The sequence below is a fragment of the Clarias gariepinus genome, chromosome 4 (assembly GCF_024256425.1).
Source record: "Clarias gariepinus isolate MV-2021 ecotype Netherlands chromosome 4, CGAR_prim_01v2, whole genome shotgun sequence".
Taxonomy (NCBI): domain Eukaryota; kingdom Metazoa; phylum Chordata; class Actinopteri; order Siluriformes; family Clariidae; genus Clarias; species Clarias gariepinus.
In genome coordinates, this window is record NC_071103.1 from 15,831,674 (window position 1) to 15,845,140 (window position 13,467).

At 36.4% G+C, this 13,467-nt stretch overlaps 2 protein-coding genes across 2 annotated transcripts; both read left to right on the forward strand.

The window, feature by feature from the left end:
* Positions 1 to 1,164: 1,164 nt before the first annotated feature.
* Positions 1,165 to 1,936, forward strand: LOC128520266 (hemoglobin embryonic subunit alpha-like). The gene is made up of 3 exons (XM_053494431.1): positions 1,165 to 1,297; positions 1,398 to 1,605; positions 1,692 to 1,936. Exons 1-3 carry the CDS (start codon positions 1,203 to 1,205, stop codon positions 1,818 to 1,820), a joined length of 432 nt encoding a protein of 143 aa, XP_053350406.1. The 5' UTR covers positions 1,165 to 1,202; the 3' UTR covers positions 1,821 to 1,936.
* Positions 1,937 to 3,037: 1,101 nt separating this feature from the next.
* Positions 3,038 to 4,895, forward strand: LOC128520064 (polyadenylate-binding protein 1-like 2). The gene is made up of 4 exons (XM_053494081.1): positions 3,038 to 3,068; positions 3,334 to 3,540; positions 4,482 to 4,675; positions 4,779 to 4,895. The coding sequence occupies exons 2-4, from the start codon at positions 3,351 to 3,353 to the stop codon at positions 4,893 to 4,895; spliced, it is 501 nt and encodes a 166-aa protein (XP_053350056.1). The 5' UTR covers positions 3,038 to 3,068; positions 3,334 to 3,350.
* The last annotated feature ends 8,572 nt before the right edge of the window (positions 4,896 to 13,467 follow it).

Below are 13,467 nucleotides of genomic sequence, written 5' to 3' on the forward strand. Positions count from 1 at the left end.
AGAATTTGTGGGTTTTTATTTTTCCACCTGCCTCTTGAGGATTGACCACAAGTTGGGATTAAGGTCTGGGGAGTTTTCTGGCCATGGACCCAAAATTACTATGTTTTGATAGAAATTTTGTGGAGATGTTCCAAACGATGAACAATGGTTTGTGTCCAAATTTATAACAATATACATATATGATAAATCATCAAATAACCATATTTTCCCTCAAATGGTTTTGGATTGTCCTTTGGTAACTGTAAACTTAGATAAATTAGTTTAATTGTACAATCATATTTCAATATTGAGAGTGCACAGATCAAATCTAAACAAATCTTTACTTCTGTGTCATATGGATGATTATAACATTCAGTCAACCTTGTAAAGCCATCAATTTATATTTATAAAATAATTTAATATACGTACATAAATATGTATTTATACATATATACCTACGTATTTAATAAGCCATTTAGAAAGAAAGATAATTAAATATTTAGTCTAGATGTATTATATAACTAATTTTGTTTAAATATATTTTATTCACTGGGTATTACAGTCAGCTGCAGAAAAGGAGAAAGATTCTGTTAAAAGACCACACCCCTGAAAAACCTTCTGCTGATAACATAACACAGAATACTAATATGTTCTTGGCAGTCATTGCAAAATCCCACCCCTTTAATTGCCAAGAAAATGTATTGCTATAAACTGATAAAAGCAAATCATTGATTTTCAATTTTTACTGCCCGGATTTAAGCGCAACAAGCTGTGCAGATTTCATATTTTTATGGTGATTTTAAAAACATTAGCCTTGTATTTATGGTAATAAATAATATTATTTAAAATAAATACATTTAAATTACATTTATTTATATAAATACAGGGGGAAATATAATCTAATACTACTATATAATATAAAAAACAGGCAAATATTGAGCAATTTATTTTCGTTTTGTGTCATTTGTTTTTCTGAGCTGATTGTTTTACAACAAAAAATATATAATCGATCAAATGTCACACTTGCCACAGGGGCAGATTATCAGACATGAAAGTTATCTCTTACAAGCAGCAGTGCTGACTAATCTGTCGTACTTGAAATGAGTCCAGTTTGTCACGTATCTGAGGTGGGTCCTGGGCGTGCCAGGTTTGGCTCCTTGTATAAAAGCGTGCTTATTTTTTGAGGGTTTTACAGAAGTCTTCTTCCAAACTTCTCTGACACCATGAGTCTCTCTGCCAAAGACAAAAGCACAGTCAAGGCCTTCTGGGACAAGATTGCCCCTAAGGCTGGAGAAATCGGTGCTGAATCTCTGTACAGGTAAGTGCCTGAGTACATCTCCTTCTAATTTTTGCCATCCACATCAATTAATTTTTTTTTAAACTACTCCGGACTAATTATTTTCTATTTCACTATGCAGGATGCTGACTGTGTACCCGCAAACCAAGAACTATTTTAGCCACTGGAATGACCTCAGCCATGGCTCTGCCCAAGTGAAGAAGCACGGCAAGGTTATTATGTCTGGCGTGGAAGAAGCTGTCAAGCACATCGATGACCTCGCCGCCGGCCTGGTTAAACTTAGTGAGCTGCATGCTTTCCAGCTGCGTGTTGACCCAGCAAACTTCAAGGTAGTCCTACACTATTTCTTTATTCGCTTTGTAGATATTTTTTTTCTCTCTTAATTTATATCATTGTTTTCCCTCTTTCCCTATAGATCCTGTCCCACAACGTACTCGTTGTCCTGGCTCTCATGTTCCCCAATGACTTTACTCCTGAGGTGCATGTGTGTATGGATAAGTTCCTCGCTGCCGTAGCCGTGGCTCTCTCTGAGAAGTACCGATAAAAAGCTCTACAGGAAACAGACGGACGCCGATATGCATGATCTGTCCTTCTGTAATCCAGTAAATGTCCTAGATTAATCTAAATAAAAGCCAAAAAAATGGCCAATTATGGAAAATACGACTGTGTCTTCTCTTGTCATCTTATTTTGCTAATAATGTGTGTTCTCATTAGACCTAAAAAAAAAAAAAAAAGACTAAAAAAAAATCACCCGTTTAATGCATCATGTTCTGCCCAGGGACAGTCAATTAAGAAAAATATATTTTAGGAAAATAACATTCAATAACATGAAAAGAGTTGAAAGCTTTACTGTAAATTAATTAAATTCTGTAGCTCTTTAGTATAATCCATAACTCATTATAAATATTGCTTTTACATGCAGTAAAATAACCAAAAATGTATAAACGTTTTGTGCCGACTCCAATGAATGCCTTATTTAACTCCACTCTCGGCATAATAAACCAAATTATAAATGTTCAAAAATATTAAATCTTAAGCGTTAAATATTCCAGCTTTAAATATTTTATTTAAAAAAATGTAAAAGTATTTTTAAAGAACTAAGATTAATTTGTATATATTTTTAAATATTTTCTATAAAAATGGGCTGCTAGATTGAAGGAATAGAAGGAAACGTCGAAAATGCTAATATTTAAATTTATACCACGTACTTAAGTTGCTGCAGCTCAATAAAAATAACAATAAAAATAATATAGAAATAACGTGTCAGTTTTGCAGATAAACAAAAATACATTTAACACTAAATGATGTAACTTTAATATTAAGCGTATAGTTAAGCTTGTCCACCTCTTTAACAGATCAGGCGACCGATGCAGGTGTGTGAACAACAAGAGGCAGTAATGCCCCAGAGCGAGGAGTTGGGTTTTATAGCTATAGTTTATAAGATTATTATTATTATTATTATTATTTTGCCGCTGCTATTTAATTTTTGATTCTTTTGTCACAATGGTCTGGATTTTAAATGTTTTCTTTATGCTTTATTAAAACATGCAAAATATCCAAACGCTAATATCTGTGTAATTGCATTTAATCTGGATTTTTCTTACCTGAGGCTGAGATTGTACAAACTTAGAACATATAATCCAGAACACAATGACGTAATAATGACCATCACCGCAGTTATGCTACAAACACCAGCGACAATACATTGATGCAAAATACCCCATATAGCTACAGTATATGCATATATGCTTAAGAACATTCGTCATGTAGTTTACTCATCCGCGTTTTATCAGTAAGTATAAAAAAGATTTCATTTTAAACACTTGTCTTTTACACGAACTCATAATGTGGTTTTCACATTGCTAGGCTCAAGCAATAAAGGCATAGGACATTCGTATTTTATATTTACAGTAGTAAAAGTAACCAAACAATAAAGCACCAAAAATGTAAGCTAGATGTGATGGATAAAATACCCAGCATGCAGTTCACTGAGGGTTGTTGTACTTGTCTGACACCTAAAGAGATTTTTGTTTGCTTGTTTGTTTGTTTTTTGTTAGTCTAAGTAATACATAAGATGAACAATGATAGTGTCCAACTGCCCACACTCTGGTCTGGCGATCTTCACCCTGATGTGACCGAGTCCATGCTCCTGCAGAAATTCACCTTTGTAGGGCCAGTTTACTCCATCCAACTCTGCAGGAACAAGAGAACCGGTACATCACTCCAATATGCTGTTGTTAACTTTCAGCAGGAGCAGGCCGATGGTAATACAAGCATATCAAACACACCTTAACACAGCTCACTTGTTCTGTAGTTCCTGAACACAACAGTAAAATAAAATTGACTATATATACAAAAGTTGCCCAATTTTTACAGCATTACAAACAATAACGTAATTTAGAAAATCTTTAGCATTTTTTTTCATAACATCCTTTTTTGTTTTAAACACATCTAATTTAAGACAAAAGCATAGCTCATTTTATAATGCATTATAAATTTCACTCATTGCAATTTTATAACTTTTTAGAAATAACTAATACATACGTAATATGAAACTGTCTCAATTTGAAGTTATGCTAGACCTGGGACAGCAATTAGTAAAATATTTTTTTTTATTTAAATACTTTTTAGGTTTTTATCAATATCTAATATAATAAGGTGTTGTTAGCACTGTCGCCTTGCACATCCAGCGTTCTGGTTCAATTCCCAGCCAGGTTCAATTGCCAGTGTGCATGTGAGATTGCATGTTCTTCCCATGCTTGGTGGGTTACCTCCGGGAAGTCCGGTTTCTTCCCACAGCCCATGTCCTGCAGGTTAAGCTAATCGGCAATCCTCGCCAACCTGTATATAGGACTAAACAGTATAGATGATGATAATCCTCTATTTAAAACATGGTCTGTTAAATGTGCTTCCACACATTTGAAATTATAAAGGAAGTAAATCTGTAAGCTGATGTCAACACTTACAGGGGGAAAAAGGTTCCCTCCTAATATTAGGTCTTTCTAACACATTTCCAGCAGCAGGTGTAATGTAGGGGTCTGTCACAGTTTACTGAAATTTGAAGGAAAAATCACATTATGTGTGGTCTCAAGAATACCAGTACCAGTCAATATATTTAACCTGTATGCTGCAAATTGCAATCCTGTAATAGACCATTGTAACTTTGATGTTAATAATCTGTAAATAATTTATTTTGTTCCCTCAGGTGAAAGAGTCTTAGAGGTGCTGGTTTTTAACACCCTTTTGAGTCAGCCTATACGTATCACTTGGTCCGAGGGGAACTCGTTTCTAAGAAAAAACAAAATGGGAAAAGATTTTATCAAGACCCTGGAGAAGTCTATTGACAGCATGCCCCTTTATAACACTTTGTCCACCTTTGGCAATGTCATGTCATGCAAGGTCTGAGCTCTGTGCTATGTGAATCTCAATAACTTCCTGAAACTAAAGTACTAAATTATATCTATTTGAGTTCTGTGTGTTTATGGATGTGCCTCTCTTAAAGCCGGTGTACAATAAAAATGGATGCAGAGGACTTGATTATGTTTACATGGAGAAGTCTGAGTCTAAGACTGCCATCAAGAGGCTGACTCGCATGCTGATAAATGGCCAACATCTGTAAGTCATGTGGGAATCCCACAACCAACATTATGAGATATCATTTGAATTTGTTTTTGAAATGTGTATACCTAAATCTACTGTATTTAATAGTTGTTCAAATCTTTAAATGGTTGATACACAGGTTCATTTCGGGTATAACAATAATAACAACACTACTAATACTACTACTACCACTACTAAAAATACTACTACTAATAATAATAAATTACCGGTACTCCGGTGTTGAAATAAATAAAGCTCAATAAACTGGGCACAAAGAGTCTAACCTTCGTGTTCTAACCAAGGTTATGACACCAGAATATCAACTGTGTTATAGGTTTATCACACACTTGAAGTCCCACCAGGAGCATGAGGATGAAAACAAGATAATTATGACAGATGTAAACACCAAACAGGTGGATTATAGCCACGCACAGAAGAAGAAAAAGGGACATCCCAAACATCAATTTGAGCAGGTAAATATATACACAGGCGAACACACACAAACACACTTTCTTGTCAGAGAGAGAGAGAGAGAAAGAGGGAGAGAAAGAGAAACTTCCCTCTCTGATGATAGAACCCAGCATACCAAAAACCATGTACTGACCCACCAGCAACCTTCAACACTCGCTGGATATGTTATGATTGCTGTTCCTAGGTACAGACTAAAATAATTCTATAATGTATTAGGCTTATAAAGTCTTTAGTGTCAGAATCATAAGCTTATCATACAGACCAAATATTATTCTCTTAGGCTTGTACAGTTAAATGTACCAGCTCAATAGTGCAGCTAAACAGCACTGTAAAAAGAAACACTGTGAAATAAAAATGTAAATGTTTGTGTGTTACATCCTCAGATCCCAACCGACAATTATACACGTATCGGGCAGGATAAGCCTCACTCAACTACGCAAGACATCCAGCTACAGTGTGAGTCACAACTGTCTGTTTGCATGTCAGTATTGATTACACTGTGTGTGCTCGGAACAATTTACAGCTGCTTCGCAATCCACACTCTACTCTACCAATGATTTTGTTAGCTAGCATAGTTTAGGGGTTGGCAGTCTATGATTGAACCCTGACTCTGGCTACACCGCAAACTTCTAGTTTTGAAAAAAATTTGTCAAAACAGATCTGCTACATTTCTTTTAGCAATTAAAGTTAGTTTGCCACTTATGTACCTAACCATGTCTCATGGTTGTTAAAAACTGTTCTATTCCTATGCTGGCATGCCATATTAGAGTCTGCAGGAATGCAGGTTTTTAAAGCAGTTATGGAGGCCTCTGCCTGCTGCTGAGGTTGGACCTGTGTCATCTCCTTGGGATGCGTAAGGTGACTGGGCATGGTTTCACTAGATGATGAAGATGTCCTTGGACTCAGCTAATGGAGGCAGTTTTTTTCTGTCTTTAGAACTGAAATTTCCACAAACAATTTTTACTTCCAATAATGAAAGTGGACTCCATATTAACTTAGACGCTTTTCTTGTTATACTGAACTCCCAGCCTCCTAACACACATTATAACCACAAATCAGTCCCTGCATTTCTGACATCAGCCCAAATAAGAATGGGTTCCCTGATGAGTCCTGTTCCTCTTAAGGTTTCTTCCTATTGTCATCTTCGAGATTTTTCCTTGCTACTGACACTCTTGGCCTCCTCATTAGGTACAAATTGAAAACTTACAGTGCAAATATTTCCTCACAATTTTTTTTTTCATTTTTTATTCTGTAAATAAATCTGCTTTGCAATAATAAGTTTTTAAAAGTGCAATATAAATTAAATTGAATTGAACTGAATTGAATTATTACTATAAAACTATAACTAGTTTTCCTAACAAATGTAGATTTGAGCTATCACATTAGTCTTATCACATTTTCTGTTTGTAGGTTTTCAAAACATTCTGGATGTTGCTGACCCTTCACGGACAGTAGTTTTGGCTGAAGTTCCATCTATAGATAAAAACGCTGCATCACCTGCTGTTCCCACTATCATTCAAATAAATTACTCTGCTGCAAATTCAGGTGCAGTTCAGTCTGAACAGCCTGGCGATCATGCTGTAGTTCCAGCTACTGATGTGAAAGGTTCTCAACCTGCAGTTGCCCCTGTAGTTCGCAGTATACTTAAGAAGTCAGTTTCCGGTGCAGCTCCGGTTACAGTTAAAAAAACTGTATCATTTGCAATTCCTGTTGCAGCTCCTGCTATCAAAAATATGGTACAACCTGCAGTTCCCTCTATAACCAAAAGCATAGCTCTAGCTGCTGAGCAAGAAGCTCAACCCCCTGCAGTTTGCAGTATACCTAAGAAAGCAGTTCCAATGGGAAGTCCTGCTGCAGTTAAAAAAACTGTATCCTTTGCAGTTCCTGTTGCCCTTCTTGCCATTACCAATGCGACACAACCTGCAGTTTCCTCTATTCCCAAAAATGCAGTTCCAGCTGATGTCCCAGCTGCTGATGAGAATAGTTTAGCACCTGCAGTTCCCACTATACTTAAAAGAACAGTTCCAGATGCTGAGCAAGAAGCCCCGTCACCTGAAGTTCTCAGTATACTTAATAAAGCAGTTTCACCCACATCTCCCTGTATAGTTAAAGCAGTTCCTGCTTCATTTAAAAAACCTGTGCCATTTGCGGGTCCCATTGCAGCTCCTGACATTAAAAAGGTAGTACAACCTGCAGTTCCCACTACACATAAAAGAGCAGTTTCAGCTGCTACGCAAGACGCTCTATTACCTGTAGTTCATAGTATACATAAGAAAGCAGTTCCCACTGCTTCTCCTGTTTCAATTAAAAAAACTGCACTGTTTGCACGTCCCGTTCCAGTTGTTGCCATTAAAAAGATGGTACAACCTGCAGTTCCATCCACTCTCAAAAAAACAGTTTCAACTGGTGTCCCAGCTGCTAATAAGAACACTTTAATCCCTGCAGTTCCCCCTATACTTAAAAAAGCAGTTCTAGCTGTTGAGCAAGAAGCTCTACCACCTGCAGTTCCCAGTAGACTTAAGAAAGCAGTTCCCACTGCTTCTCCTGCTGCAGTCAAAAAGGCTTCACCATTTGTGCGTCCTGTTGAAATTCCTGCCATTAAAAAGGTGGTACAATCTGCAGTTCCAACTATTCCCAAAAGAGTAGCTCCAGCTGCAAAGCAAAAAGTTCTACCACCTGCAGCTCCCATTATACCTAAAAAAGCAGTTTTTGCTGCAGCTCCGGCCCTTAAAAATGTTGTCCAACCTTTAGTTCCCACTATACCCAAAAGAGCAGGTCTGTCTGGAAAGCAAAAAGCTTTAACAACTGCAGTTGTCAGTTTACCTAAGAAAACAGTTCCCACTGCTGCAGATAAAAAGCTGTATCCTTTGCAGTCCAAATTGCAGCTCCTGCCATTAAAATTACGGTATAACCTGCAGTCTCAACTATGCCCAAAAAAGCAGTTCTACTTCCCAGTTCTAACTCCCAGCTGCTGGTAGAAAGAATTTAGCACTTGCAGTTCCAAATATACTTATAAGACTAATTCAAGTTTTTGCTAAAGTAAAAAAAAAAAAAAGCTGTACCACCTGAAGTGCCAGATAACTTATAAAAAAGTGGCACCAGATGCAATACCACATAAGGTTGAAAAAGCAGTTTCCACTGAAATTTCCACTGAAGTCAAAGCTGTACACGCAGCAGTTCCTGTTTCACTTCCCATTGCATTTAAAAAGGCTGGAGCCATGAAGTTCCCACTATAGTTAAAGAAGCAGTACCAACTGCAGTTTCAAATGCAGCTCTCGGTGCAGGTTCATGTGAAGTTCCAGCTACAACTTAACTGCCTGTGAGAGATGAACAGCTGACCAAGGACACAATGGAAGGACAAGTGACCAAGCTGTCTGATACACCAGTACTAGTGAAACCAGAATGTATGCAGACACACTGACACATATTTCTTGCTTAATACTGTAAGATATTATTACATGAAGTTACACTGTAATGTTAATGTTATTGCTTAATTAATTTCAATGTATTATAATAATAATAATAATCTTAATAATATTAATAATAATAATCAGGAGACACATGTTGGGATCCGCTGATGTTGATGCACAAATCAGGATGCTATATGAGTCACATTCCTATGCAAGCACACACAAATAGTGCTTATATACATGTGTGCAGTGCACAGTTCTTATGGCCTGCTAAGTGTTCCCTTTAAAAAGGTGTATAATGTAGAATGCTCCCTGCATTTGACTCTATTTGATCCGAGAAATACATGCTGATAGTTACCATCAGGAGGCATCTGATTGTCCCCAAATTTATTTTGCAGCAGGACAATAACCCAAACATACAGCCAAGGTCATTAAGAACTATCATCAGCATGAAGAAGAGTGGGAGTGATGGTTTGGCCCCTACAGTGCCCCTATTTTAACATGAAAGAGACTGTCTGGGATTACATGAAGAGACAGGAGGATTTGAGGCAGCCAGAAGATCTGTGGCTAGTTCTCCAAGATGTTTGGAACAATCTTCCTGCCAAGATCCCTCAAAATCTGTAAGCAAATGTGTAATTGGTGGTAATTTTGGTCTTGCAGGAGATGTGTGGTTACACCAAATACTGTTTTGATTTGTATTTATTTTGTTTATTTACTTCAGTTTAGTTAATTATAAAAAAAATCATGAACACTTCTATTTTTAAAAGTATTCTTAGTTTACAGAATTTTTGCATACCTGTCTAATATTTTTTCTGTATGTATGTATGTATGTATGTATGTATGTATGTATATATGTATGTTTGTATGTATGTATGTATGTATGTATGTATGTATGTATGTATGTATGTATGTATGTTCACTATATTGCCAAAAGTATTCACTTGCCTGCCTTCACATGCAAATGAACTTGAGTATCATCCAATTCTTTATTCATAGACTTTAATATGATGTTGGCCTACACTTTGCTGCTATAGCAGCATTAACTCTTCTGTGAAGGCTTTCCACAAGGTTTAGCAGTGTATTGATGGGAATTTTTGACCATTCTTCCATATACACATTTGTGAGGTCAGACATTAGATTTGAGATGTTATTCAAGTTCATATGCATGTGAAGGCAGGCCAAATAATATTTTGGAAATATAGTGAATGTATACATAGTGAATGTATAAATCATGTGTATATATACAGTATATATTTATCTACCTATGTGTGTTTTTGTATGGAGCATTCAAGTCAAACCTGTTAAACTTTTGATTATGCAGAATTACTGTATTTTAGCATGACAAAATGCATTTCAGCTACTCTTCAAGGAAGCCATAAGAAGTCTAATTTGCAGTTCCACATGGCTTGTCGCAAACTGCAAACTGGACGACTTATGGATTTATTTTAGCAATGGCTTTCTTCTTGCCCTTCTTCCATAAGATTTGTGGAGTGCATGAATAATAGTTGTCCTGTGGACAAATTCTCCCACCTGAGCTGTGATCGCTTAAATGCATGCCACATTTTTATTTTTGGTAATATATTTTTTAAACTATTTATCATTTTCTTTCATTTACTTTACAATTATGTGCCACTTTATGTTGGTCTATCATATAAAATTCCAATAAAATACATTTATGTTTGGAGTTGTAACATGACAAAATGTGGAAAAGTTCAAGAGGTATGAATTATTTTGCAAAGCACTGTAAATGAGGAAGCTGGCTGTTTTTCCTGAATTTATCCAAACATTTTTTTTGTGCACAACGGATGTTTCAGCCATTCAAATGGAGAATAATAATATTTTATACTGTATTTCTACACCCAGTGGTTTTTAAGTAATCTAATTCTCTGAAATGCTGGATGCAGCCATATGCTCTGAATGTGCCTAATAACACAGTAAATTCAGGCACTAGTGCATTAAAATGTCTATACACAGCCATAAATGTAGGGTATACTAAATTAACAATTATTAATTTTTTCCCCTCGATTTTCTCCTTAATTTAGTTTTGTCCAATTCCTCCCAGTCACTAGGAGGCTCCCACATTAAGCTTCTACTACCACTCAGTCGGGAGGGCCGAAGACTATCACGTGTTTCCTCTGACCAAATATTTTTAAACTGCTCGCTCATGCACCATTGGGGGCGGCGTAAGACACTCGGAGGACAGTGCTATCCGCTCCTTCCGCTTGCATGAGCTCACAGACGCCCCTGATTGGCTGTAGAGCCGTGATTAATGTGGGAGCACCCGGGAATCAAACTCGCGATCTCCGGATGATAGGGTGAGCAATTTACCACTGGTTAGTGGGTTTCCTTTGAGTACTTTGATTTTCTCCCACAGTCCAAGGACATGCATTTATTGATCATTATTAGATAGATAGATAGATAGATAGATAGATAGATAGATAGATAGATAGATAGATAGATAGATAGATTGATTGATTGATTGATTGATTAATTGATTGATTTACCCTCGATACTTCGGTTGTGTCCAAAAATTCGCTGGCTATGAAAGTGGTGGTTGATTTACGACTAACAAATAACTGCTGCAAATAAACATGCAGTAGAAATGGGCAACAATGGTTTATACAATTATTTATTATACTGATGCTTATTATTATAACTTTCTTCTCATAAAACATATTTTGTGTGTGTTGCGTAGTTTGGAGGTAACTGTAGTTTTACGATGTAGATTTCTGTAGGAAACGCACACTATATACAATAAAGTGTCTCTAATGTAATAAGGTGATTTAGCCGGCACATGTTCAGCTCAGTTACATCGCTCTGCTCTGCTTTGCTTTGAAGTTGTTTGTTTTGTAGCATTAAAGCAATTAACATCAAACAGCTGATTTTCAAAACTATAACTATTTAAGCAGTGGAAAGCAGCATGTCTCAATGTGGATAAATTGGACTGACAGTAAGTGTGAGCTTTATTATTATTATTAATATTATAATAACACCACATCATCGCTGACATCGCTGAAACGAAAGACCCTTCGGTATGTGAGTAACCTGTATGTCTTGCTGTTCATGGCCACCGCGCCAGTTGCATTCATTTTAAAAGTTGATTATTTATGTTGACGTTGTTTATTTATATTTTTATGAGGAAGAATATTTTTCTTCATCGTTGTTTTTACCTGTTTAATGATTTGGGTTTGTGTTAGTTGTTTGCCACACATTTGTGGTTATGTGACCAAACGGCCACATGATGTCGCTACAGTGCACGGAGTAGACTACAAACTACACATTCAGTACACACACTTCAGACTATTTTGGAACGCCATTTAGTCTATGTCTAACGCCCCTGTCTGAAATTTACAATAAAGCATCTATCAATCTAATGTGCATGCCTTTGGATTGTGGGAGGAAACCAGAGTACCAGGAGGAAACCCATCAAGCACAGGTACCGTATTTCCTTTATTCATATTTATTTCTTATGTTTAAGCTTTTATTTTAAGGTCACTGGTAGTCGAAAAAGCATTTTACTGCATATCGTACCGTGTATGATTGTGTACGTGACAAATAAAATTTGAATGTAAAAATTTGAAGAACATGCATCTCCATGCACACAAAGGTGGGAATCCAACCCGGACTCTGAAGGTGCATGGCAACAGTGCGAACTGCCACTGTGCCACCCCTTTCCCTATGAGTTGCTGTATTTGCAGAATATCCCCACAACAGACACAGATGGTCCTGTGAAGGCTACAAGTGCTAAAAAATATCCAAGTAACTTTTCGTACTCTTAGCCTTGTGAAAATTTATTTCGTAAAAATACTGCAGGAAGATATTAGGACAAACTTTATTTGTGACATGCTGGTAGAAATCATTCTTTTCTATCAAATGAATCTCCGTCATGGTCAGCTGGAACTAGGTTTTATGATGCTGAAGTTTCTTACTTTTGCTTTTTTTTGTTTTAGTTTGTATTAGTAATATTTCAGTATTTTTTAATGTATTTTAATGTTCTCTTATCATATCTATATACCATGCATTAACATGTTTATTCTCTGCCAAAAATGCAATCATTTCATCCTTCATGGAAGTTTGAATTCCAGCTTATGCCTATCAACTGTGTGTACTACAGTGCTTCATGTGGACTCGGTAGCTCTGACACTCAGCGAGCCATCCACAAATCACAATCATGAACAGAAGCATTCCTGCGTCCTCCTGAATAGAAAGTCCTTTATTTTCTTCGCATGATGTATGCCTGGAGCAAGGAGTCATTTACCTAGCAAGTTTATTCGTTGTAAAAGCTCTTTGGTGTTTGGACATCTCACCTTTTTTATCAACACACTCTAATAAATGTGTGACTGATGATGTGACCCAGGAGAAAGTATAACAATTAGAGAAATCAAAACAAACTGAGGACTGCAATTTCCTTAGCTAGATCCCATCTATCAAGTAACTTAGTTTTCTCCTGAGGTAATACGCACGATTCCTTTTATTTTACCCTTGCCTAAGAATCATTTTATAGACTATGACCCTTTACAACAAGCCTTATTTTAGTCAGTTAATGAGGTGTGACTTTGAGGATTTCACTTTCACATTAGAAAAGTCAATTATATCTGCATGAATTATAACGTGTCACTGATACTAAACACTTCTTAGCATTGATGTTATACATGTTATATCAGTAAAACTATATTTTGAACTTTATTTCAAAATGTTTACACATGTTTA